At 36.9% G+C, this 25,966-nt stretch overlaps 9 protein-coding genes across 13 annotated transcripts; 3 read left to right on the top strand and 6 right to left on the bottom strand.

Moving 5' to 3' along the window:
* Positions 1-67: 67 nt before the first annotated feature.
* AT5G18200 (putative galactose-1-phosphate uridyltransferase) lies at positions 68-1,832 on the bottom strand. Its single transcript, NM_121825.4, has 3 exons — positions 1,091-1,832; positions 652-942; positions 68-569 (listed from the first exon to the last, which is right to left on the bottom strand). The coding sequence occupies exons 1-3, from the start codon at positions 1,595-1,597 to the stop codon at positions 312-314; spliced, it is 1,056 nt and encodes a 351-aa protein (NP_197321.1). The 5' UTR covers positions 1,598-1,832; the 3' UTR covers positions 68-311.
* A 170-nt stretch (positions 1,833-2,002) lies between these two features.
* AT5G18190 (Protein kinase family protein) lies at positions 2,003-7,055 on the top strand. 2 transcript variants are annotated; one of them, NM_121824.4, is made up of 17 exons: positions 2,003-2,468; positions 3,084-3,505; positions 3,593-3,718; positions 3,808-3,881; positions 3,979-4,048; positions 4,137-4,192; positions 4,273-4,344; positions 4,472-4,566; positions 4,688-4,754; positions 4,832-4,961; positions 5,065-5,283; positions 5,375-5,505; positions 5,594-5,768; positions 5,840-5,930; positions 6,065-6,222; positions 6,313-6,501; positions 6,593-7,055. In NM_121824.4, exons 2-17 carry the CDS (start codon positions 3,143-3,145, stop codon positions 6,650-6,652), a joined length of 2,076 nt encoding a protein of 691 aa, NP_197320.1. In that variant the 5' UTR covers positions 2,003-2,468; positions 3,084-3,142; the 3' UTR covers positions 6,653-7,055. The 2 variants fall into 2 exon arrangements, with proteins under 2 accessions (NP_197320.1, NP_001332666.1); NM_001343538.1 differs by having other exon boundaries at positions 2,003-3,505.
* A 50-nt stretch (positions 7,056-7,105) lies between these two features.
* On the top strand, positions 7,106-8,306 carry AT5G18180 (H/ACA ribonucleoprotein complex, subunit Gar1/Naf1 protein; the record flags this gene model as incomplete). Its single annotated transcript, NM_121823.2, has 4 exons — positions 7,106-7,400; positions 7,670-7,818; positions 7,906-8,021; positions 8,141-8,306. Exons 1-4 carry the CDS (start codon positions 7,262-7,264, stop codon positions 8,304-8,306), a joined length of 570 nt encoding a protein of 189 aa, NP_197319.1. The 5' UTR covers positions 7,106-7,261.
* GDH1 (glutamate dehydrogenase 1) lies at positions 8,141-10,832 on the bottom strand. Its single transcript, NM_121822.4, has 9 exons — positions 10,588-10,832; positions 10,236-10,349; positions 9,905-10,126; positions 9,740-9,814; positions 9,543-9,659; positions 9,216-9,466; positions 9,059-9,134; positions 8,899-8,985; positions 8,141-8,804 (listed from the first exon to the last, which is right to left on the bottom strand). Exons 1-9 carry the CDS (start codon positions 10,693-10,695, stop codon positions 8,619-8,621), a joined length of 1,236 nt encoding a protein of 411 aa, NP_197318.1. The 5' UTR covers positions 10,696-10,832; the 3' UTR covers positions 8,141-8,618.
* Positions 10,833-12,957: 2,125 nt separating this feature from the next.
* On the bottom strand, positions 12,958-14,097 carry AT5G18160 (F-box and associated interaction domains-containing protein; the record flags this gene model as incomplete). Its single annotated transcript, NM_121821.1, has 1 exon — positions 12,958-14,097. The coding sequence occupies one exon, from the start codon at positions 14,095-14,097 to the stop codon at positions 12,958-12,960; it is 1,140 nt and encodes a 379-aa protein (NP_197317.1).
* Positions 14,098-16,312: 2,215 nt separating this feature from the next.
* On the top strand, positions 16,313-17,061 carry AT5G18150 (Methyltransferase-related protein). The gene is made up of 2 exons (NM_121820.2): positions 16,313-16,673; positions 16,761-17,061. Exons 1-2 carry the CDS (start codon positions 16,536-16,538, stop codon positions 16,851-16,853), a joined length of 231 nt encoding a protein of 76 aa, NP_197316.1. The 5' UTR covers positions 16,313-16,535; the 3' UTR covers positions 16,854-17,061.
* On the bottom strand, positions 16,348-18,740 carry AT5G18140 (Chaperone DnaJ-domain superfamily protein). Its single transcript, NM_121819.6, has 3 exons — positions 18,324-18,740; positions 17,910-17,978; positions 16,348-17,791 (listed from the first exon to the last, which is right to left on the bottom strand). Exons 1-3 carry the CDS (start codon positions 18,630-18,632, stop codon positions 17,168-17,170), a joined length of 1,002 nt encoding a protein of 333 aa, NP_197315.1. The 5' UTR covers positions 18,633-18,740; the 3' UTR covers positions 16,348-17,167.
* Positions 18,741-19,368: 628 nt separating this feature from the next.
* AT5G18130 (uncharacterized protein) lies at positions 19,369-21,544 on the bottom strand. Of its 2 annotated transcripts, NM_121818.4 has the most exons (2): positions 20,508-21,544; positions 19,369-19,818 (listed from the first exon to the last, which is right to left on the bottom strand). In NM_121818.4, the coding sequence occupies exons 1-2, from the start codon at positions 21,231-21,233 to the stop codon at positions 19,702-19,704; spliced, it is 843 nt and encodes a 280-aa protein (NP_197314.1). In that variant the 5' UTR covers positions 21,234-21,544; the 3' UTR covers positions 19,369-19,701. The 2 variants fall into 2 exon arrangements, with proteins under 2 accessions (NP_197314.1, NP_974796.1); NM_203067.2 differs by having other exon boundaries at positions 19,469-21,388.
* Positions 21,545-22,760: 1,216 nt separating this feature from the next.
* Positions 22,761-25,958, bottom strand: APRL7 (APR-like 7). 3 transcript variants are annotated; one of them, NM_001343536.1, is made up of 4 exons: positions 25,047-25,958; positions 24,340-24,521; positions 23,721-23,845; positions 22,761-23,571 (listed from the first exon to the last, which is right to left on the bottom strand). In NM_001343536.1, exons 1-4 carry the CDS (start codon positions 25,065-25,067, stop codon positions 23,171-23,173), a joined length of 729 nt encoding a protein of 242 aa, NP_001330844.1. In that variant the 5' UTR covers positions 25,068-25,958; the 3' UTR covers positions 22,761-23,170. The 3 variants fall into 3 exon arrangements, with proteins under 3 accessions (NP_001330844.1, NP_568360.1, NP_001330845.1); NM_121817.4 differs by having other exon boundaries at positions 25,321-25,958; NM_001343537.1 differs by having other exon boundaries at positions 22,931-23,571; positions 24,340-25,949.
* Between the last annotated feature and the right edge of the window lie 8 nt (positions 25,959-25,966).

Raw genomic sequence — 25,966 nt, 5'->3', positions numbered from 1 at the left:
CGACGCCGTCAAGCATCGTCTGGTTTGGTTCGAATTAGTGGTTTTGTTCGGGTTAATTGGTTTGATGCTGAATTTAAAAGCTGATTGATCAAAGAATCTTCTTAATGCCCTGATATGAGCTTGTTTTACAAAGAACTACAGTACATGCATTGTTTACATCAGTGTTATTTGAATCAAGCTGAAACATCTTCCTCTTCAACAGAGGAGAAAAAGACAATTGAATAGTGTTTTTTAGAGACTTGCACATTAGGCCAATAACTCAACACTAATCACTTCCAGCTGAACTTTAGGTTGAGACTAAAAAACCGGGTTCAAGTAAGGCTAACTTCCCGCATAACCTTTGCTACATCCTCTGGGAAAACAGGGTTTATGTAACAACCTGTGCCAATCTCAAACCCACCTACCCCAGAAAGCTGAGGTACAATCTGTAAGAACCAGTGCGTATAAGGTAATTGTGATTCTGTAACCTTGAGTGGAGAAGTATGGATCATATAGTTATACGGTGGATCGTTAAGTTGCTTTGCTATCTTCTGAAGCATGAGTTTCAGAAGTCCTCCAAGGTCAACAGCCTGATAATCATCAAAACAAAGTGAGTCAGGTGATCATCTAACCAAACCATAAATGGAACATAGTAGATCAGTAAAAGGTAACCTTAACGTCATCGAGATGATGGAAGTGGGAAGAATGATCTTTCGGAATAATCCAAATCTCAAAGGGATACGTAGCAGCAAAAGGAGCAACAGAAACAAAATGAGACGACTCATCGATCACAAAATGTTTTGATTTAGCTTCACAGAGACAACATTTCCCAGTCTCCTCGAAATAATCTTTAGTACCATCAAGGCGTGAAGAAACCGTTGGAGGAACAACTGGTAGAGCCATCATTTGACTGTGGGAGTGACTCATTGATGCTCCAGCCGACGCACCTTGGTTCTTGAAAACCTTCAACATACGAAAACAAACGTAGCAGATGAATGTAACTATGCAAGCAACACAAAATATCCACACATAACACAAGTATTGACGGCTAAACAATGTATAAATTCACACTAATAGAGCTACTACATTGGGATCTATGGATAATGCTTACCTGGATGTAATTGATGGAATCATGTTGCGCAATCTGATTGATCCTCTTCTTATAAGCGATCAAGATATCGCCGATACCCACCGGATCGATATCGGAGAGCTGAATCGAATGAACAGGGGATTCGATCACTACGTCGTGGAATCCGAATCCGACTATTGTCCGACTTGTTCCCGTCTCAGGTTGGGTCGATTGGGTCTCGAGATTCCTACTAAGAGCCGGGTACAGATTCTCGATGACCCGGAGTTTCCAATTCGGGTCATGATCTGGCACACGAAATAACTCCGGGGCACACTCTTGCTCACGACCGATGCAAAATGGGCATGAGGAAGGTTTGGGATTAGGGTTCTGGGGAGATTTGGATTTGAAATCAGTCGGTCTCTTGGCTCTGGCGGGAGAGAATATGACCCAGCGGTTAGTTACCGGATCTTTCCTGAGCTCAGGGGACTGATTCTCGACTGAGTCACCGTCGCCGCCGCCGCGATCAGAGGCATGGCTCGGTGACGTCATCTTTCTCTCCTTCTTTTGTGTGCTCTGTAGCTGCGACACTTGTGCAATTTCGTTACCGTTGGCGTTGGACAGAAATTTAGCAATGGGCAATTCCGGTTTAAATTGAACCGGAAAACTCGAACCGATTTGTTTCGATCTAAGATTCGAATTTATCGGTGTAATCCAAACCGAAGAGGGTTCATATTGTATTCACATGCCTAAACAATCGAGATTTTACACTATAATCCTCTTTATAATAAGATTTGTACAAGACAAAGGATGTGGATTTTACATTAAGCCCTTATACACGTGCGCCTTACTGGAACAACATACAAGTCCCATTGTATACGTACGAACGTATTAAATTAGTATATTAACAAATTTAAATTCATGCGAGCAAAACGAAGCAAGCAGCAATATTAAGACCATAAACATTCGAGAAGTCTACAAGCTTTTTATTTTTTCAAAATATAGATTTATTCATAAATTAAAGCAATGAAAATAAAATAAAAATCTACCAAATATTTGCCAGAAATTTTGCTAAAGTTGATCAATCCATCCAAAGAAAAAAAGAAAATTTTGGACCGAAAAAAAAAAAAAGAATTCATCCCCAAATCTGCACCTCCTCTCATCTTCTTCATCTCCTTCAATCTTCATTATTTATAACCTAAAACGACTGAATCTTTCTCTCTCTTTATCTCCATTTTCTAGGTGTGCTTATCACAGCTAGAAAGTTCTTACATTTAAATCGCCCTAGTTGGAGAAAGCCGTCGGTTTCTCATTTTGAAATTTCCAAGGAGATCTGAAAGTTTTAATTTTTTGGATCGATTTCATCGTTATCATACTCCGATCATCATTTCTGTTCAAGGGTTAATCGTAAATCGTTCATCGGGTATAATGTTTTTGACATCTCGTTTTTTATTCTGTGGTGGTTGTTGTGTTTTGATGCTTTGTTTCATATATTTCTCTTTTGATTATCTGGAAAGATCTTGTTTTTGGGTGATGATGGAGCGTGTTTTTGTATCAAACTGTCGCTTGGTTACACTATTCTTTTGAATCTATATGTTTCTGTGAAGATGAGAATCTGTATTGATGGTTTCTGATTGGTATCTTGAGTAGTGAATCGACTTTCTTCACAGATTCTTTTGATGTGTTGGTCATCATCATCATCATCATCGAAGAGCCTTTGATGGCGTTTTCTCGAGAGTAACGATGATTTTGTTACTCTTGAACCAAAGTTGATGAGTGTATGGTCTGAATTTGGTTGCAGATGACTGTGATTTTGATTGTTTTTATCTGTTTGATTGGAAAGTGATTTTGATGGAAAGACAATGCTTTAAGTGCAAGCCAATGTTTCTTGTATTCTTTTTGATTGTATTTTTACTTGCTAACACAACGGATTGGTGTCTTTTCTTTTGGATTGTGAAGGAAATGCAAATGAAATTGGTTGGGTTCACCTTTTTATCAACTAAATACGTACTCTCTGCTACCTCTCTTTATACTGCAGGTTAGTTAAAGAGGTTTACTGAAAGCAAAATACTTTCTTACTCTTTGTATGGAGTAAGAATGCCAGAGTTAAGAAGTGGAGCACGTAGATTGAGACAACCTAGCCCTCAGGTGACTGGTCAGGCGGATAATATTGAACTTCCTCCTCAGCCTGTAACAAGGAGAAGAGGCGGTGGTGGTAGAGGAAGGGGAAACGCCAAAGGTGCTGCACCTCCAAGACCAGCTGGTGGTGTCGGTAGGGGTCGAGGCATCAGATTAATAGATTTAGAGGCAGAACCTTGTGAAGTTCGTCCAGCAGTAGGTGAACCTGCTTTTAATCAAGTTGAAGCGGTAGCTGAAAAGGATATTGCTATGGAAGGTGGTAGCGCAGAGAAGGTAGTTGGTGTGGAAGAAGATTCTAGCACAGCTCCAGTCCCTGAAAGGGTAAAATTTATGCTAATGACATTCAATCACAAGTTTTTTTTTTCATTTGAGAGAGATGCTGATATTGATTTCATTTTACTTGTATAGGTACAAGTTGGAAATTCTCCTGTATATAAGACTGAGAGGAAACTCGGTAAAGGAGGCTTTGGTCAAGTTTTTGTTGGTAGAAGGGTGAGTGGTGGCAGCGATAGGATTGGGGCCGATGCAATTGAGGTATATTGTAAAGAAGCATACTTGAGATTTTTGAGGGATACAGACGAAAGAAGTCTAATCGTTAACAAATTAATTATTTTTCTTACCAGGTGGCCCTGAAATTTGAGCATCGAAATAGCAAAGGATGCAATTTTGGTCCACCTTACGAGTGGCAAGTGTACAAGTAAGTCTTGCATGCATTCTATGTAAATTTTCCTGCCAAATTTCTCTGATCAACTTATTTGTCATCTCATCTGTTTCTTTTTCTTCTTGTTGTAAAGTACCCTCAATGGTTGCTATGGAGTTCCTGCGGTACATCATAAGGGTCGTCAAGGAGATTTTTACATTCTTGTATGTAATTTACAATGAGCTTTGTTAAATATACTTTCGATATTGATTGTGTTATCATGTACAAGTAATGCTATAATATATACTTCAGGTCATGGACATGCTTGGTCCGAGTCTCTGGGATGTTTGGAATTCTTCGGGGCAATCGTAAGCACTCTTCTCCTCTCACCACACTTCCTTCTGATTGCAAGATTCTTGATTTGATTCATGTTCGTGTCATGTGGCAGGATGTCTCCAAACATGGTAGCCTGCATTGCAGTTGAGTCCATATCTATTCTTGAGAAACTTCATATGAAAGGGTTAGTTACTATATTTTTTCGTAACTTCTTTGCAAATAGTTTCATTCATTTCGCTTTAACTAATTACAATGTATTATCTTTCACTGTACTGATTGTCATGCTATGTTCCATCCCCATATCAAACTAGGTTTGTCCACGGAGATGTGAAGCCGGAAAACTTTTTACTCGGTCAACCAGGAACAGCAGATGAGAAAAAACTCTACCTTATCGATCTTGGTCTGGGTGAGTGTATTCTTATGAAGAACTTTATTCTCTCTGATGCTGCAATATTTTATGAGATATGTAACTTGGTACTTCTCTTTGATGTTGGCATTAATGTTCACATAATCTTCTGTTGTTTCAGCATCTAAATGGAAAGATTCACACTCAGGCCAGCATGTTGAATATGATCAAAGACCTGATGTGTTCAGGTATATTCATTAGTTTATCTTTCTTTTTCTTTATATTATTCATATTTGTTTACATGTTTATTATGTTTCAAATGCAGGGGAACGATAAGGTATGCAAGTGTTCATGCACACCTAGGTCGAACTGGAAGTAGGAGAGATGATCTGGAGTCGCTGGCTTATACTTTAATTTTTCTTTTGAAGGGAAGATTGCCATGGCAAGGATATCAGGTCTGTTTTTTATTTCTCTTGACAACCTTACAATTATGTCTGATTCATATTCTTCATTAATTGCAATCAGTTTTATGTATATATTGTTGACTTTTTTTTGCAGGGTGACAACAAGAGCTTTCTTGTTTGCAAGAAAAAGATGTCAACTTCTCCTGAATTGATGTGCTGTTTTTGTCCACCCCCGTTTAAGCTCTTCCTCGAGGCAGTTACAAACATGAAGTTTGACGAAGAGCCCAACTATGCAAAGCTTATTTCGATTTTTGATTCTCTTATTGAACAATGTGCACTATCTAGACCAATTAAAATTGATGGTGCTCTTAAGGTTGCTGGCTTTTTTCTCGTTCTTATGCTTAATTATTCGACTTGTTATAAATAATTCTGAAAATGCTGATTTTGGGTCTGTTGGTTTATAGGTTGGGCAAAAACGAGGAAGAATGCTTCTTAATTTGGATGAGGATGAACAGCCAAAGAAGAAAATCAGAATTGGCAGTCCTGCTTGTCAGTGGATCTCAGTCTATAATGCTCGTCGTCCCATGAAACAGAGGTAAAAGTTGCATATTCACTTAAAAGTTTCGAAAACCTTCGTGAATCAAATTTCTCACCCCGGTTTAATGCCATTTTTATTTGTGTAGATATCACTACAACGTTGCAGACTCAAGGTTGCATCAGCATGTACAGAAGGGTAATGAGGATGGCCTTTTAATTAGCTGTGTAGCATCAGCAGCTAATCTCTGGGCCCTCATAATGGATGCTGGGACTGGATTCACCTCTCAAGTTTATGAATTGTCAACTGTCTTCCTTCACAAGGTAATAATCGCTTGAAGCATATAGGAATCAATCAATTTTATATTAACTCACCATTTGCATTTTCTTGGCAGGACTGGATTATGGAACAATGGGAAAAGAACTACTATATCAGTTCCATAGCTGGTTCAGATAACGGGAACTCATTAGTTGTTATGTCAAAAGGTTGGTGTTAATGGTAGTAATCTGCAAATTTTTATGTCACACAAACACTTGACTATAGAAAATGTCGTACTTTCATTATAACCATATAACATGGAGTCTTCTTTACTAATTTTGTGCTTGTTGTAAATTGGTAGGAACGTCTTATACTCAGCAATCTTACAAAGTCAGCGACTCTTTTCCTTTCAAGTGGATAAACAAGAAATGGAAAGAAGATTTCCATGTAACCTCCATGACAACTGCTGGGAATCGTTGGGGTGTGGTAATGTCGAGGAATTCTGGCTACTCTGATCAGGTAGGTTTCAATCCCGTCACCTTAGAATGACATAATCTTTAAACATTTTGACATTTTTCCTGATACTCTTGGTTGGTATTGTGTGAAAAGGTCGTGGAGCTCGACTTTTTGTACCCAAGCGATGGAATACATAGGAGGTGGGAAAGTGGGTATAGGATAACATCAATGGCAGCAACTGCAGATCAAGCAGCTTTCATATTAAGCGTACCAAAACGTAAAATGATGGATGAAACTCAAGAGACTCTTCGCACCACCGCCTTTCCAAGCACTCATGTCAAGGTGGGTTTCTTTAGTTTTGAACAAAGATTGGACTTTTGCTTTGTTTCCATAATACTGATCAGGACCTGCCCGGTGTTGGTTGATTTTGCAGGAAAAATGGGCGAAAAATCTGTACATTGCATCAATATGCTTTGGGAGGACAGTTTGCTGAGGTACTTAGCATCATATGAAAGCCAAGAAGACAATTGGAGGATAAGGATCATAATACGATCAAGAAGGTAACGCAACCTGTTTGTTAAATGTAATGAAATGGATGCGTGTTCGTATGTATGTAGAAGTATAAAAGGATAGAAAAGATGGTAACAGAGAAGTTGAATTAGTTTTAATAGAAAGTTTTGAGGGCTTTTTAAGCCTTCAAGTGTGCTTACTTTTTGGTATCACTTGCCTTGTTTGAGTCTTTGTTTCAACTTTCAAGTGTTTAAAATAAATGAAATGTGAGAAAGCCAAACCAAACTTAAACCGACATAAGCATAAATAAATAAAATAATATCTCATTGTTATTCAAATCTTTTGTTAAATTTTTACAAAAATTATTGACAAATTTACTAAAAGAAAATTTTATCTCTTCCCGGTTTAACGAGTCGTAACCCGGTCTGGGATTGCTGAAAACCCTAGTGGTTTACCTTCTTTTTTTTCTTTTCGTTATTAAGAGTCACAACTACTTCTTCAACACTCCAATTGGCAATTGCTTCCCTCGCTGAAACCCTAAATAAAAACCTCTGAGGAGCAGAGAGCGATAGAAGAAACCAAAACCAAAAAGATGAGACCACCACGTGGCGGCGGCAGCTTCAGGGGAAGGGGAGGAAGAGATAACGGCGGACGTGGACGTGGACGTGGACGTGGACGTGGACGCTTTGGTGGTGGTAATTATGACGAAGGACCTCCCAGCGAAGTCGTTGGTTCGTTTTCAACCCTCTTTGACGATTCTCTCATTCTTACCAATCAAGCAGATAAAAATTATTGAAAAAAGTTGTCAGCTTTGACATTAATGAGCGTTTGTTGCTGAAATTTGACAAAAAGAAAATTTTTGTATTCTGATTGATGATTTGTTTTCCTGTTATTAGGATTTTGTTGGATTCTTGTGACAGTTTTGAAGTTAATTGAAAAGGAACAAACTTGTGAATTGTCTCTGTTATGATAGAGTTTCTTTCTTGGTGGTGTTATACAGAAGTTGCAACTTTTCTCCATGCTTGTGAGGGAGATGCTGTGTTCAAGCTCTCCAATGTGAAAATCCCACATTTCAATGCCCCAATCTACCTACAAAACAAGACCCAGATTGGGAGAGTAGATGAAATCTTTGGTCCTATTAATGAATCTGTATGTGTTATCTCTCTCTCTCTGTTGTCTTCTTCGTTCACTGGCCTTGCTCACTAATATACAAAGCATTGGTTCTTACTTTTTCAGCTATTTTCTATCAAAATGAGGGAAGGTATTGTAGCTACCTCATATAGTCAAGGCGATAAGTTCTTCATTAGCCCTGAGAAGCTTTTACCTCTATCAAGATTCCTTCCTCAACCAAAGTAAGCTACACTTCTTAACCCTTGTTACCAATTCTTAGGTCCCTTGAAGTAGTAGAAGAAACTTGTTCAAGTGTTAGAAAAAGTCTGTAACGAAAGTCTTTGTTCTGTTCTTCTTGCAGGGGACAATCAGGAGGCCGTGGTGAAGGAAGAGTCCCTCCCCGTGGTAGAGGGCCTCCCCGTGGTAGAGGCAATTTCAGAGGTAGAGGTGCTCCCAGAGGTGCTAGCAGAGGGTTTCAACCAAGAGGTGGTCCTCGTGGAGGCTTCAGAGGCCGAGGGAGGGCCTAGATTCATATTCTATAGCCTTAAGCTATCTTTAAATTGCTTTTTTTAAGAACCATATTGATGATAACTGTTTTCTTGGTTCTAGTTTTTTGATACCTTGGTTTTATTAACAAGAGAGTAAAAAAGCTCATTAACTATTAGAGTCCAAGGTTTTATTACATACAGAAGCGTCTTCTAGTACTTGTAAACACATATCTGTTAACTCAGGATGACCTCTAAGCCAAAGTAGGAGGATAAAACAAAAAGTAGATTAAAGTTTGGCTCAATTCTTATTCAGGAGCTGCTAAAGAGATTGCATAAGAGATTAGATAATCTTTAAGCTCCCCAGCCTCTGAGAATGGTAGCTTGAGCCACACGATTAACACCGAGTGTGAAAGCTCCCATCCGGAGATCGCAAGAGTGAGTTTTGCACATCTCTTTCAAGTCCTTGAAAGAGCGAGTCATGTAAGTCTTTAGCTCATCGTTCACCTTCTCTTCCTCCCACATAAAGCCTTGAATGTTCTGCACATTACCGGAAACAACTAATCTGATCAAAATCGGTTTTGTTCGAGTACTTGGTCTGTCAAAGGTAAGTTGTTGAGAGACTCATACATACCTGAACCCATTCGAAGTAACTTACAGTGACTCCTCCAGAGTTTGCATATATGTCCGGGAGAATAACCACACCTTTCTTACTTAGGATCTGTAATACAAGAATCTCCATTACAGAGATTCGCAATGAGAAACTCCAAAGTCAAAGAAGAAGACAATCAAACCTCATCCGCGTCCGGATCAGTTGGATGATTAGCTGCTTCTATGATGAACTTTGCTTTAATCTCATTCGCATTCTCCCTTCAAACCAAAATCCAACTAATAGTTTTTAAAAAGTTTCAAAACAATATGTAAGCTTTTGTAGCAAAAAAAAGCTCTAACCTGTTGATGACACCACCAAGTGCTGCAGGGACGAGGATATCACAATCCTCAACCAGTATGGAGTTTGGATCGATCGGATCTGCACCATCAAACCCTTTGACACCTCTGTGTTCTTTAGTATGCTTGAGCAAGGCCGGGATATCGATACCATCCTTGTTCTTGATTGCTCCGGTAATGTCACTCACGGCAACAATCTTCCCACCCTTTTCACTTATCAGCTTTGCCGCCCAAGAACCCACATTACCAAATCCCTAATGAACCAATATGTAAACCAGAATAAGAAAAGTTTCTTTGGCTCGCAGGAAACCGCAATAAAAGAAAGGTCACCTGGATGACAAAACGCTGCCCTGATATGGTCTTTCCGTGCTCGTTAAGCAAAGCTTCGGTACCAAACATCACTCCTCTTCCAGTAGCCGCGTCTCTCCCTAGCGATCCACCAAGATCCTGGTTCATAAACATCATTAAACATTCAGGTGGTTAAACCAGTCATTAGCAAAACAAGATTGTGATTATTCTTTACTTACAATGGGTTTTCCAGTCACAACTGCAGGCGAGTATCCATGAAACTTAGAGTATTCATCAAGAATCCAAGCCATTGTCTGCAAATTCCACCAAGGGAAAAAGTTGAAAGATGGTTTCAAAAAAAAACACAGAACATTTTGGAAACGTTCTGAAGAGAGTTTAAGAACCTGAGGACCAGTGCCCATATCTGGAGCTGGAACATCAGTATGAATCCCAATGAGATCATGAATCTTCTGAGTGAAAACTCGAGTCAACCGCTCGAGCTCGGAGATACTGAGCTTGCTAGGATCACAACCAATCCCTCCTTTAGCTCCTCCGTAAGGAATCTTAGCCACTGCTGTTTTCCATGTCATGAGCTGAGCCAATGCGTTCACTTCATCCGGATCAACCTGCAAGAAAACGATAACCGGTTTGCATCATATACCAAAACCGAAATTGTATACTGGTTTGTTACATTTGAGTTTTGGTTCAAAAGGTCAAAGTCAAAAGGTCAAAAACCTCAGGATGATATCTGATTCCACCTTTCATGGGACCTCTTGCATTGTCGTGTTGAACTCTGAACCCAACGAATGATGCTAGTGTACCATCGTCTTTCGGTATGGTACATTCCACCTACAAAAATACCAGAACCGGTTGATTTAAATTGGTTTGTTCCGGTTATATAATTCAGCAACCGGATTGAAGTAACTGGATCCACAAAAAAGCGGGTCGGGTTTCGAAATGCCCCTAAACATTCAGTAATCATTTTTCACTACAATCCACCGCGACGAATCGTCTCCGGCGCCGGCGAAGGCACAAAATCAGCGGATCAAGGTTAATTAGGTTAAGAAAGGAGTGAAAATTTGCGAACCTTGATTTCTCGGAAGGGGATGAGAAGACTTTTCTCGAGCTTAGAATCCAGACCAAGAAGCCTAGCAGCTAACTTGAAGTTTCTGTTTGTTGCTGCTAAAGCATTCATGGCTTCTTCTTCTTCAACTTCTTCTTCTTCTTTTTTTGTTTCTCTCTGTGTACTTTGAACTTTCACTGGAGTTTTGATCAGAACGCTGTAATAAAACGACTGTTAAAGAGGAAGATTGGTGTCAGTCTGATTGTAACTTGTTAAGTGTGTATGTATTTATTTATACACAGGCACGTGATCGATATGTTTGGGTAAGATTCAGTGGAGGTCCAGCTGATTACGGTGGAGCTGATTAAGTAATTTAATTACAAAAAAAGACAAGACACAATAATCATGGTTTAAGCCTTTAAGTGGGTTTTAGATATAATTTTGATAAGTTAAGACAAACATACTTTAAGATAACTCGAGAAATTTTTTTCTTTTTTGAATCAACTAATTAAATCTTTACCAACTAACTGTCTATCTGTTTAATTTCTGGAACAACATGTACTTTTGAGTTTAGTTGTATAATTCAACTAAAATATACTTGTGTTTATTTGCAACTTGCCTAAAATTTGAGATCAACTAGACTTAAATTCTTTGGATGTTTTTGTTCCTATTTACGGAATTACGGTTGGATATGTCGACATATTTGAGATGTCATTGGAAAATTTTCCAATTATATAGTTTGGGAAAACTAAACATTGTGCTATGTATTGTCAGAAAAATAATCTCGCCGAATAAGAACATTCTCAAAACGTTACATACTACATGTATATTATATGGCATCTTATGCTAGATATAAGTGAAATTAGTGGGGAATGTGACACACATAATCTTTTGATTTGGAGAGATATGGTTGCGTCGTCATGTTCGCATCAAATCGGGATTTCTTTGATTTTTCTAAATTGGTGTGTGTTGACTTGTAAACAATCTTATCCACTATGTTTCTTTTGTTTTCCCAATTAATATGCTTCCATTTACATGTACGGAATTCAAAATATTAAAACTTTTGTTAAAGTTTGTAACAAGATAGAGTTTAATTCGCAATAAATCAATTACATTTTGCTTTTAGCTAGGATACAAGTACAACGACTGTTGTTATTTCTTCTGGAGGCTAATGCTATTGAAACATTTTGATTTTTCAGTCTTATCTTTCTGTGATACGAATTTGGTCTTTCATTATTAGTGTTTGTCAGTGATGGTGTTGGTGGTGAAGTCACTGTAGGAGACAAAGTTTTTGTAAGAAAAAGAAACAAAAAGACAAGGCTTGTGTGTTTTGACCGATGCAGCCTAGTAGTAGCTTAGGCTTCATCTTTTATACACGTATTGTAGAATCTTGAGCTCGCTTATGAATGTTCTACATATCATCAGCTGGAAACTAAATGCCATAACTCCTAAGGGATTGAGTAGATAGCATAAATGTAGGCAATAGTCTTCAGAGCAGAGCCCACATTGTTTAATAAGACATGCATGTTTAGGACTTACGATATATTCAAACTAAAGAAAAATCAAATTATGACAAAGCCCTTCAATGTGAACGGATAATCATAACAAGAAGAATCTATCAGAGAATCATAAACTTGCATATATAATTAGCTATGTGTCATTCTTTGGAAAACAAAACAGAACCCTTCTCAAAATCAGTTGTTATGAATTATGATTATTGGTCTCTCACATCCAAATTGAGAGTAAACTAGATAGTGTTATAACACTAATATGTAAGGGATGTTATTACATTCATTACCAAATGTTATTGTCCTGAGGGCTCTTAAAACTGCTAATAATATCAAAGTTCATGACACAATAAATTCACTAGCATTAGTAATAGACTAATAGCGCCCAAATTTAGCCAAGTCCTCCAATATCAATGAATTTGTGGCTATCCAGGCTAATCTTTTCTCATAAGGTACCATAATAAAACCACTATATTGGTCAATTTTACAGAGATCCATGTCTCAAAATGTTGAATTCATACTGCAAGTAACTAAGGCTAATCTTCGTATGCTCTAAGCTCTAATCGTCTGAGTGAAGATTTCAAGTACTTCTTCTGTACTTGTTTAACTTTAGGACAAAAGTCTCTTTTCTATTTTTGAGAAAAGGATCACATGGAAATTGCTAGAAACAGAACAGAGGAATCGTAGGTTCAATCTCAAAAACACATATTACAGTCTCTCCATGTATAGTTTTATAAAGTTTCTATTAAGTCTCTAGAATATGTAGTATCATCATTAAAACATATTGGGATCTCCAGTGGGATCAATCAATCAGTGGATACAAAAAAAGATCTGAAGAACACTTCAGAAATATATAGTGTCATTCCATGCAAAAAGATGAAATCTCTTAAAACGAGATGAAACTCTCAATGTGATTTGGTAATACATAAAAGTCATTCACAAGATCAAATCCAAGTCTATCAGGTTGCCAAATCTGGTTATCCGCAATTCCTTGAAACTTGGTTTCTCTGATATTGTTTTTCTTAGGATCAAAATACACAACACAGAACGATCTATTCAAACTAAATCCTGTGTAAATAAGCTCACCAGCATCAATAACACCCTTCAGACTTGTGTTGGGAGGAAGACATAAATGAAACTGTTCATACGACCATTTTCGATTCCCTGCATCCTCCAAACTCCAGATTTCAACAACAGAGCTAGTGGAACTTATCAAAGCCAACCTTCCCTCATAAGATACCATAAGAAAGCGGTCATAATTACGCATCGGAAACTCAATATGTGTAAACTCTTCATATCTGAGATCAAAGCCAAATATAACATGCCTTGGAACCCTATCAAATATAATAGCTTTATAGTAGATAACTCCATTAATGCATCGTCCAGTATCTTTAGTAGGCCAATGTGTATAGCCAGGTTTGGTTACTCTCCATGATTCTTGAATTTCCAATGTAAGAACTTGAGTGTTCCATCCTCTGACAATGCACAATGCTTTGTATTTACCCTCTATCGGTTCATATCCCAGAAACCCTCCTACGTTGTATTCGTCACCGGTGCCTTGAGGCTCAGGTAAAGGGAAGAATCGTTTCAAAGTAGGGTTACAAATCACGAGCTGTTTAGAACCTTCTAAGCAGATCAAACCGTGGACGGAATCAAGACGACGGATGAAACCATTCTTGGGGATTTCAATGTGATAATCTTGCACATGAGAATAAGTATTCTGGTGTTGGGGAGACGAGAAAACGATCAGCTTGTCGTGTTTTCGGAAGATTAGTAGAACACAAGGTGGTGATGTCTTCTTGGACCGATGCTTGATGAACTCTGGTGTGGTGGTAATGGACGACCAGAGCTTAGAGACGGAGCGAGATCTGACGATTGATTTCGCAGGAAGTCTTGAGAGTATCTCAATGGTTATGTCGAGAGGAATCGAGTTTGACTGAGATATGTGATTACCATGTGAGCATCTTGTCGTCAATGTAGATGAAGATTTTGTTGTTCCCTGCTTCTTCTCGTCTTGTTTGTCCATGGCCGATCGTTCCACAATCTTGCTTTCTTAAAATTCACCTAATTTGTTCGTTCGTCTTCTTTAAGTTAACGCTTATTTGTTCTTCCGTCTGCTATACTACTAAATATATAAGATGAATTAGAAAGAAATAAGGTAAACTTGAAAAGGAAAAATGGAAAAATCAAATTATATGTAAACTTGAGTTAGAAAGAAATAAGGTAAACTTGAAAAGAATAAAAGGCAAAAACAAATTATGTTAATTGTAATTATCCAAATTAATATTTCATAATTTCTATTTTATAGTTTTAGATATACAACCCTTCAACTTCCATTTTTTTTTGTAAGGGTAATTAACAAAAGTGTTTGTATTGACCGTTTGTGATTTTCTGCATCCTCCAAATTTAGATAATTCTACTTTTTAAATCTGAGATCAAAGCTCATTAGGGCATGCTTCAAAGTCAACTTGGGATCTCCAAGAACAGAATTTCATATGGTTCTTACAGATGTTAATCTTGATGGATTGTGGAGCAAGCAACATGGTTATCTTCTTCATGTTTTGTAATGATTCTTCTCTATCTTACCCTCTAAACTAAGAGAAGAAGTTCTGTTTCTGATTTGCCAAACCTTTATACAACTCAGAAACTTATGTTGGGACTTGAAGTTATGCAATAATATACAAAGGCACACCAAATCAAGGAAAGGTCAAATAAAGATTACAAACACTAAAGGCAAAAAATTTATAAAGGAATGATCAAGTAACGAACACAAGAAAAATCAAAGATATAAAAAGAGTTATAATTGTTGCATCAAAAGTAAGTTTCACTGATCATTGAGCTATGAAGGCGCTGCTTTAGAAAGACACAAGAGTCTCGATGTGGTTTGGAAAAAAATACATGTTGTATAAACCGTCGTCTTTATCAAGTCCATAACGGCACCTAAATTCATCGCCTAAAATGTAGAATATAAAACGATTTAGACAAACTCTGTGAAGCAAAAATAAGCACACCAGCATCACTAACACCCTTGAAATGTAGATGTTTCCTTCGTATTGGGTGTGTCCCAGAAAGAGGTAAAACAAAGTGTTTATGCATCCATTCGTGTCTGTCTCCATCCTTCAAAAAACCCATAGCTCAGTAGAAGAGAAATTTCTAGTATTAACTATGGCTAACCTTCCCTCATAAGGTACTAATACTATCATATGAGAAGCCATTAAACACAAGCACGGATACCACTAAACCCTAAATCCAAAACTTTAAGCTCTAATCTCCATTTAGTTATGAATTAAACGCTCACATAAATTAGTTTTTTTTTTTTTTTGGTTGCCTTCTTTCCTTGGTACAAAAGTAATATCCTAAACTTATTATTCACAAAGCAATAGGGTTTAGTTTCGTGGAAGCTTTAAAGTTTAAACCTCTACCTTTTGAAAATTTCCATGTATGGTTGAAATTGCTTTTTCAAATAGATGTTGCTCGTACAATATTCTGCCATGAAGAACCCGATGTTCTACCAAATAATCATTAATTTGTTGATCTAACAAGAATTTACATTAAGCCAAACATAATCATTCATAACAATCGATATGACAAATAACTAACTCTTTTACATATGACATTGACAATTTTCTAGAATGCGCCTTAAATTGTACAAAAAAGAATTAGACTATTTTAGAAGAGTTATTTCAATTCTATAATTGCGTCCCGTTGACAAAATCTTCATCATACGTGATGATACAATAATACAACTACTCAAGTGGTAGTTGAGGTCAGCCTCTTCTAGAGGCTCATATATTATATTTACTTATTTTGGCTTTCTTTTACCCTTTAATATAATAACCATCTCATTTAGACCCCCTAACTTTTGCATGGTTAACTCAACACACCTCTCAATTGTTTTCTTCTCAAATCTATATCTATTTGGAAAAGAAAAAAAAACAAGCTATATAGCATAAGAAACACAACATAACAATACAAATTATTTTTTCTCACGTAAGAATCTAAATTCTACTTTTCCCATTAATAGTGACTCTTTATAATCATTAATTTAATTCAAAAATTCGCTTCAAATTTTCAACATTATGGGTGAAAATTCTTTCAACTCATGACATTCTCGTAGAAATTAGGATTTTTATAAAACATTAAAAGAAAATTGACAAAAAAAAAAACATTAAAAGAAATGGGGCTAATTTATAAATATGGAAAACACTGTGGGTCTTTATGTAATTGACGTATATATCAAACCACCAATTCCTAAATTTTCCTCATTGCTGAAAGATTCAGAAACGCGTTTCCTTTTTCTCGTAGTGGCGAGAGGGGAGACATGTAATCTCAATCTCACCCCCTTTATAATTTCTCTATATCTCTCTCTTCTCTCACACAATTCTTCGTTTCCCAGAATCTTACGAACCCTAAAACTTCTCATTCTTCGTCACACATTGAGATCATATTCCAATTCAAAAAAATATGTGTCCGATGAGGTTCTTATTGGTGTTCTTCTCAGCTGTACTCGCCGGATATTTCGCATGGAAGACGGTGAGTTCTTCGCCGGAATTCGATTCACCGGACGAATTGAATGAGAAACAAGAACTCAATCTCAAAAAGGTAAGCATAAATCTCGTTCCTTTTTCGTTAATTTCTGGTGATTTGTTCTAATTTCTCTGTTTCTTTGTTGAATTGCTATTTTAACAGAAGATGGAGAATGGGTTTTGGGTGTTCGTCGATATGGCTAGCGGAAGATACCTTTGGAGGAATCTCAAGGAAATGAGAGAGAAATCTCAATGAAGATGATGATGAACGAATACGAAAAGATTTCATCTTTTTTTTTTTGGTTTCTTCTTTGTGCAGAAAGTGTAAGAAACAATAATAATGATACTTTACGAGTTTAGTATTCATTTGTTCTAATCTTTCTCCTGAATTTTGTAACTTTTGATTCATTGATTTGTAATCTTGGAAAAAGAATAACAAAGAGTTTGTAACCTTCAAGCAATTTCTTCTCTTTACTACTAATCATTTTTCTCCAAGACCCAAATCATAGGATACAAATAATGTAACTTAGCTATTTACAATCTAAAACGTAGTGGAAACTTACAGAAGATTCAGGTTGAGTCGACTTGAAGTTTGATTGACATGTAGAGGAGGGTGAGAAGAGCACCTTGTGGAAGAGGAGCATGTCTAGCTAAATTAGAGCCAACCCACATTGCTACTAACACAAGAACCACCACGCTGCTGCTTGCTTTCCCACAGAGCCAGCTTGCAAATGTTAAGCAGAGAGTAAGAAGGATACCGCCTTTTCCGCCAAGTATCCAAGCGATCATGAATCCGACTTTGTAACCCATGTCGAGTTCCTTGTCGAGCAACGCTGTGAATGTGCTAAATGTGAGAGATGCTAGGCAACCGAATGTATATAGAAGAAACATCGATAAGAAGGCGGATTTGAGAGCTTCAACAAATGAGTCTCGCTGGTCTGGTGCTGTTTCTACTCCTTCTTCTTCTTGCGGCTCGGTCTCAGCGTAGAAATGTGAGTTTGGATATGTAGAATAGTGTCCATAGAATCTCCCGTGTCTGGATCTTTGTCTTTTCTCAGACCAGGTGTAGTAATACTTCATGGCATCTTCAACCTCAGGGGTGTAGCTGTGCCTTTTCACTCTATGGAACCGGGAATTTTCTTGAAGTTTAAGTGCTCTGTCGTACTGAGTCCTTGTAGCTTCATTAGATAGTACCTTTTGAAAAACAATACAGGTAAAGTGAGTAAGATTTCATCTATTGATGTTACATTGAATTCCAAGAACAACAACACTCTCATAGAAGGAAAAAAGACACTTGAGAAGGAATACTGACTTCGTAGGAACAACGGACACTCTTGAATAGCTCTCCGGCTTTAGAGTCCTTATTAACATCAGGATGAAACTGCAATAGTAACACAAGGATACAGTCACAAACATAACCCAAACAAAGCTAAGGGATACAGAGAACAGGTTATTCATTCAGTATCCAAGTGAGCAAGAGCTAAATTGAAATATAAGAATACAGAGAACAGGTTCCACCAAACTCCAGACACATGTTGCTAACTTATACAAACACAAGATTTAAACTTTTCTATTACCCAAATCATGTTGCTAGAAGAAATTGGTCGTGTTCTCAACTACTTCTGATACTGGTTGCAAATTTCACATCTTTAACGCAACAATCAATCAAACCAAACGATGCAAAACTAGAGAAATTTACTAAACGAGCATTTCCTTAGTTCTTTACCTTTCGAGCTAGCAAACGATAAGCTCTCTTGATGTCACCTTGTGTGGCGTTTCGAGCGATGCCCAAAACAGCGTAATGATTCTGCCCGCCGGTATTAGAACTTGAAGAAAACGCAGCACTAGTAATCGTCGTTTTCGAGCGATTACGGTAACTCCGAGATTTGCCGTCGCGGTGCCTTCGACGGTGAGGGAATAGGTCTCGGCCGATAGGGTTAGACGACGGAGGGAGGAGATCGCCGGAGAAGGAGGAGGAAGAGAATCGACGGTAGCCTTTGAGTGGGATAGGTCCCACCAAAAGGTGAGTCTGCATTATCTTCTTCACTCACAGTCACAGGTCTGTTTGTCAAACGGACCACTGACGTTAAGTGGTGGAGGAGAAGAGAGGCGACTTTGACGGAGGACCGTTAAAATTAACTGGTGGGTTAGATTATGGGCCTTTAGATATTATTGGGCTTGTTCTTCAGTTGATGTACCTTGCAAGCGCAAGGAACTAAACCCTTAGATATGTAGGCTAGTGATTTGAATTAGTGTTGTCATTGTGTCATGTTCAAATCCATGTTTTTGTTTATCAAAAGATTTAGTAAGTTTTACACCAAACTACATCATTGTAGGCATTTACATTTGAAATTTAAAGTGAGATTTGTTAGTCATCTTTGAATTTTTGTTTGAACTGTGATACTTCTCGAAAATTTTGGACTCTCTACATCGAAACAATTAGGTAAACTATTTAATTGTGGATCTTTCGCACCATTAAAATCGTTTTGATGATAGCACTTTTCTATACATCAATTATGTTGTATTATGATGGTTATGTTGTATTAGGTTTGAATTTGTATAGTGACCGAACAACTGACACAAGAATTTAAATACATAATTTTTTACTTATTCATAATAGCAAAATACTAAGTTTATACTCTCTTGTGTATTATCTTTGTTTTTCTTGTTCTTGTATATATATCATTTACCTATTGCATTTTCTAACGACTTAATAAGTATATATCATCGTTCGCTAGAACTTGATGTCGTATTGTCGTACGTAGTGCCGGTTCCAAACATGTGCTAGAGGTGCTCATGCACATGGTCCACATTTTATTTATTTATATATAACTACATTTGTTAAAATTAGGGTCCAAAATTTGTTTGTCCGAAAAACATAGAAAATAAGGCCTATATATGTTTCCCAGCTCAGAGTACATGATATTTTGAGTCCGCCCTGGTCCTATGTAGGCGTCGGCTTAGCCAGTATGTAGTATGCATTCGGACAAAGAATGTAAAATTTCACAACCATTATTTATATTGAATTTCCTAAATTCGTAAATACATAAGCTATAGAGGCGATTAAGCAGAAGACATTGGATCTATGGCTATATGGCTATGATTCAAAGTGCATCGTAGTATCCTCCAAAAGATATTTGAGCTCTTGCCACCGGAAGACCTTTCATCACAGAGATTGCTTCATTTAGCTTTGTTGCATGTTTCACTACCTCGTTCATCCGCTGCAATAACGAGTTTAAAACCAATCACACATCAACGACTTTGAATCATAAATCTATATATCAATAATGGCTAACTCGGTCCCAAACATCTCTAGGCGGCTCTAGCTATTATTGATATGCAAGGAACAATGACGTTATTATATAAACGTGTTTTGGTTCAAAGTGTGAGGGTGACGCAAGAAAAGATAAACACAAAACGTACAAAGACAAAATAAGAATCTTCTCTACAATTATTGATTGTTCACTAAGACACGTAATAGGCCACACCGCCAAACGCATCCTTATCACTTTCGTTGTATCAAAGACACAAACAACTTTACTATTCAATCAATCAAACAGGAATATGTATAAGTTGAGATCTAACTTTAACAACAATTAGGGAAGCAAACCAAACTTAATAGCTAATTTGTCTTGATTTACCCTGTTAGATCAAAATCTCAAATGAGTGACATGTTTTCGTGCATTAGGAGCCAATTTGCTTGATAAAAAAAAAAAAGGGAACCAATTTTAAAATTAATGCTATCTGATTAAGACGGCATAAGTCAAATGTGAGATTACACACCCATCTAACTAAACTAGTAGAACTAATCAGATATATCAGTTATCAAAATTAGTGTATTTCGTATCATAAAAATTAATTTTCCTTAACTAAGTGACTTCTAACAAGAATCATATTTTAAATTTTTTACCTTATTATCATCAGAGTAAATCTGGAACCTGAGGATCTGGTTCTTGTTCCGACCACCTTGGATGCTACTGTTGTGTCCAAGGAAGAAGACACATATGGTGGCTGCAGCAGCTGCAACACCAAATGAACATATAGCTCCAATTCCATTAAGACCCTTCTTCCACAGATTCGTTCTTTCACCTTCATCCCAATCAACCTCTTTCTTGCTACTCAAGTCACTGCTTTCTTCAACCTCTGATCCCATGATCTCATCATAAGACTCTCCTCCTAACCCTCCTTCTGAGTCAGAGTGTCTCTCATCGTTCTGCGGCAGAGGACTAGTGAACCTCGCTGCTGGTGAATCTATTTTCATGTCGGCAAATTCGGTTTCCTTCGATTTCTTGAAGGTTATTCTCGGCGACGGAAAAGACTCCGTCAAAAGTTCCGGGTCTGGTTCCGAGAAATCCGGATCCAGGTACTTATTGTGATCTTTGTCGTCCACGGGGGACAAAGGTTCCCAAGTTATTGGAATCTGGAGGAGTTGTGTGGGGACCACGCTAGATCTCTGATGAAGAAACTCTGTCTTTCCGACAGAATCTTGAATTGGGCAGATGAAGTAATCACTGTCGAAGCTTTTTGCGGTGTTTCTCATCATCTTCGTAACTTCATGATCCTCTTCATGACCGAGATCAAGTTCGAGACCCTTGTAGTTGATTTTGGGGAGTATTTCCCAATCTTCTAGATCCATCTCCTTCGTGTTGTTGTCGAATGATTTCTCGGATTAGGGCTTTTGAAAAGTTTTGTTTGGGTGAGAGTGATTTGTTGCAATTATTGGAGCTAATTTGTGTTTGGTAATTTTGAGGAGTGACCTATCTCCCTCATCGTTGCGAAGTGGTTTCTCTAGATCCTTAAATAGATGATCAAAGAAGAAGAAGAGACGGAAAAGCGAAACTCTTAAATGGACGCATTTAGTGTTGTCACTGTTAAAAAGTATAAAGTGTTGATTAGTGATTTAATATATAATGATAATTACATAATTTCAACAGAATTGTTTACAGAAATCATTTTTATATTCATATAACCATTGGTGAGGTAAGAAATTAGAGCTTATCTACACACATGAAATGACAAAAAAAAGATGTTGCCATTTTAGGACCCACGTTAAGAAGTATCGATTGTCTTCTTTGACAAGGTCCCTTCTCTCCTTTGATATTTTATATTTCCTATAACCAAACCCATTGGTTAACACGCTAATTCATTTTCCACAATATTTGATTGCTAATAAAATATTTAGTGATAAAAACAAGATTTAGTTAGCTGATGATTAAGAAGAATCTTTCGTACCAAGTTTTTTAAGTTTCTATAAGTTATGGATTAAGACGTCTACCTAAGCGGGTATTTAAATTTCTTGTAAAATAATACAAAAATTATTGGTGTAGATAACTATATTCAAGCTTCAAGTATAAACTTGGTACTAATTAACAGATGAACGTTTTTCATATTTTCGGCTTGTTTATTGCATCGAAAGTAAATTACCAAATTAACCACAAAACGAAAGGAAGAAAAAAAGAAGATGATGTGATGTGTTATACAAGTTACAAGTTTAAAGTCCCTTTCTAGGGATAAAAATGATAAAAGATAGTAGTAGTGGAGGTTGCTTGCTCGGAATTATTAGTGTTATTCCAGGAAAAAGCAACTACGTTTTCATTTAACAAGTGTAGAAAGAGGGAGTCATTTAATAAACACCTAGAATCATTTATTTTTCTTATTATAATTTCTTATCATCCTTGATATGATCCTTTACGTAATGAGAATATAGGTGATAATATTAAAAAATTTGAGGAAAGCTTTTCGTCGAAAATCAACTAAATCAATACTTGTAAAATACAAAGGCAATTATTCAAAAACACTAATATTAGGTTATTTGGTAGCTTTTAGATTATCAGTTGCAAATCCATTAAAAAAAATTCAAATGCGGATGAACAAAAAGCAATAATCATTGAACTTAGGCACTTAGCATACAGAATTCAATTGCAAATTTAAGAAACTCTTAAGTCTACAAAGAAAAAAAATCATTCATAACATATAGTAATTGTTAACGATTCCGTTTGTTTTTGCTTTGCTCTACTTTTTTTTTTCTTTCACCTCTTGTGCTACTTTGTTCCCTACACTTTAAACATTGAAGGTTGCTTCTTTGATTTTGATTTTATGGTTTATTAGTCAGTTTACGCTTGAAGCTAAATCTTATAACTGTAATAAACGATAGAATCAAATAAAAGCAGATTCCTAAGTTGAAAATATCTAAATAGAGAGATTCAACTGTCAGACACATACGCAAAAGCGACAGGAAAACGAAACTTCAAAACATGTGAACCAGAGTGATCCACAAGTTGGACAAGTTTCTTTCACATACACGACCCAAGTGTCCATCTCTAACACCAATTAAAACCAAACCATCCATAATCAATATAGACAAAACGTAAGCACAACGAAGTGGACCAAGAACATGAATATTCAAAAGAAGAAGAAAAAATATTCACAAAAGAAGCAAAACAGGATTTACATACAGAGACAGTGGAACTCCAAAGGTATAGAAACATGTCAGTCAAAGGATCTCTCACAGACAGTAAAGTAAAGTAATCTAAACTAAGCTCATTGACAGTGAAGGATTTCTAAATCACCCTTTTAGGCTGATTGTGATGAAGATTTTCCTAGTGAGACTGATGCAAGTGCGTTCTTTGCTCTTTCTTGGAAGTTCCTTGTTTTGGTGAGTCTCAGTTTTATCCATAGTCTCCTCACATCGATCATGTGTAGGGCACGGCCAAACAGTTGGCTAGTCTCACCAAGTATTCCCAAGCTCAGATGCGGAACATACAATGCCCATAACGTTTTCAACCGTGATCCCATGATGGGGAAGATCAAAATTGCCAGTTTCAAAGACAGAAACATTAGTGCAAGTACCATATATGGCTCTCTTTCTGCTATTTCTCTGATAGATGACCCGTTGTGTAGCCATGTGATCAGGTTTCCATCAGTGTCCAAGCTTGTTGGTTCACCTTCATCCATATACTGGACAGGTTTAAGACCTGGAAAGACACAGATATAAAAAAGTTTAACTGATTTTCTTCAAAGGATTTTAATAAGTTGTGAGCTAATATATTCAGATACAGTAGAAAACAAAACCAGAAAGTACAAACAGAGACACAGTCTGGCTTTTCATGAAGCATACTCTCACCTGTTGTTTCCTTGTAAAACTGAATCAGGGATGCAAGATCCTTTGGACCATGGTATCGCATCTTCATTGTTTGATTCACCATCAGGATTGAAGGCAAGCTATGGATACCATACCTAGAAAACACACTGCAATATGAACAAAAAAATTCATGATATCAATTAACATGGACCAAAAATGGGAAAGAAATGATGAAAACATTTAGTATTTTAGAGGATAAGCTACTCATGAAACAATTTCATAAGGCTAAAAGGGTTATACAGCATAATAACCTAACTAATCTACATTTGATGCTCACCAAATAAACTAAAAAGTAGCCTCTAGCAAAGCGTGCAAGAATAAGAGACAATGAACACACATAGCATCATTTCTGTCATATTGAATTATTTGTCCTGTCTTTGTAAAACTAACTCATTAAGCCAAAAACTTTACTGATCAGTGTAAAAGACGGATTGATTACTGGCAAATCTAAACAATCTGACAAGTAATTCAAGTCATTTTATTTCTGCAAGGGGGATATCAACACCCAGGATTTGTTGTGAATGGTTCAATTGATCCATGGCCTCACTATATCAGATAAGATGTAAATAGAATAATCTAAGTATTCTAAGTAAGTTCTTACGATGGTAAAGCCTGAGATTGCTCAACAATCAGGTGCGTTATGTGAGGAAACATTGAACTCAGAACATCAAACTTTGGGCGTACTGCACGTGAAAACGGGCACCGTGAGGTATAAAATAGTATGGATATATAGGCATTTCCATGGTTTGCATCCATGAGTTTGTCTAGCAAGTCTCCATCTACCTACATTAACAAGAACACAAATTAAGATACTTGAGTTACAAAAACAGGCACCCTATATAGAAGCACCCACACATATTTAATTTCTTTGCAATAACATCTTTGCTGCATTTCAACATTAGAAATTGAAGCTAATACATTGCAGGTGACATGATGAGATTCTGTTGGTAGCTTACCACTGTTGACACAAATAAAAGGAATTCATTGCAGAACTTAAGTAGAAAAGAGAGATCCCACATATCGGAGAAACAAGCATGATCGTGACAAATACATCATTAGTTATACACTTTTCCAACCAAAACAATCCAACCATTTAAGTAGATTATTTCATCATAAACTAATATATTGACTGGAAACAAACATATTACCACCAGCTTTCTTTTTACAGTAAGGGACTCTATATCCATTGAACATTCCTCAAAATTCTAACTGCAGGTAAACTACTACCACGTTCAAAAAACCTCTGAGACCTCAAGAAACATTGGAGCAAAGGTAAAACATCAGTGAAGTTAAGCTACAAGCCTATACCGTTCTCATTAAGCTTTGCATAGTGAAAACCACAACCAAAAGCTGAAAAAAAGAGACTTGTTGTCACGACCACAACACTCTAAAGTGATATCATGCCAAATAAGCAAAAGAGGGCTCGAATCGATCCTTACAAATCACATTATGGAAGAGTTATCATCTGAATTTTCAAGAGATGATATTTAAGCAAATTCTTCCACTTTAAAGGCACACCAAACGCATGCCTAATCCAATCGAAGATAAAAATATTCGTTTTGCTATAACAATGATGACGTACCTCGATAGGAGGGCTTGGATACAAAGAACGAGGACATTTTTGCTCGATCACGGATCGGAACACCTCGAATTCGTGATTGCAAACGTCAACGTAAGCAAACCCAGAAGGTAAGCATGATCCAGCTATTGCAGAGACGAGGAATATTGAAACCCACAAATTCATTAATTAAGGATCCTAAATCTACGGCGAAACAGAAAAATACAGATAAAGTTTCCCAAATTCGCTAAGAGAATCACCAGAAACTTTTTACAATTTACAAAATCAAAAACAAGAGATTAGATAAAAGTTAAAGGTGAAATCGAATAACAAAAACACGAAATCAAACCAAAGGGAAACGTAAGATTGAGCACGAGAGAGCTTAAAGAACACAACTTTAAGAGAAAAACTACACGAAACAATCACAAATATAGATTTGGAGAAAATCTCAGATCCATGAAAAAGTTTTTATTGTCACTTGTTTTTGCAGAAACATTACATTACAGATGGAGAACGCCAAAAATCGATTCTTTTTTTTAATTTTCTTTTTTGACAAATCGCATTCGTCACACATTCCTTTTTTTTTTAATTTTCTCCACTACACCACTAATCTTGCCGTGATAGGTGCATGTGTATGTGTTTAAGACATATCTCTTTTGTTCCGGTTGGA

This window comes from Arabidopsis thaliana, chromosome 5, assembly GCF_000001735.4.
Source record: "Arabidopsis thaliana chromosome 5, partial sequence".
In the NCBI taxonomy this organism is placed as follows: Eukaryota; Viridiplantae; Streptophyta; class Magnoliopsida; order Brassicales; family Brassicaceae; genus Arabidopsis; species Arabidopsis thaliana.
The sequence above is the reverse complement of the archived record's forward strand: the minus strand, read 5'-3'. Positions and strand labels throughout refer to the sequence as shown.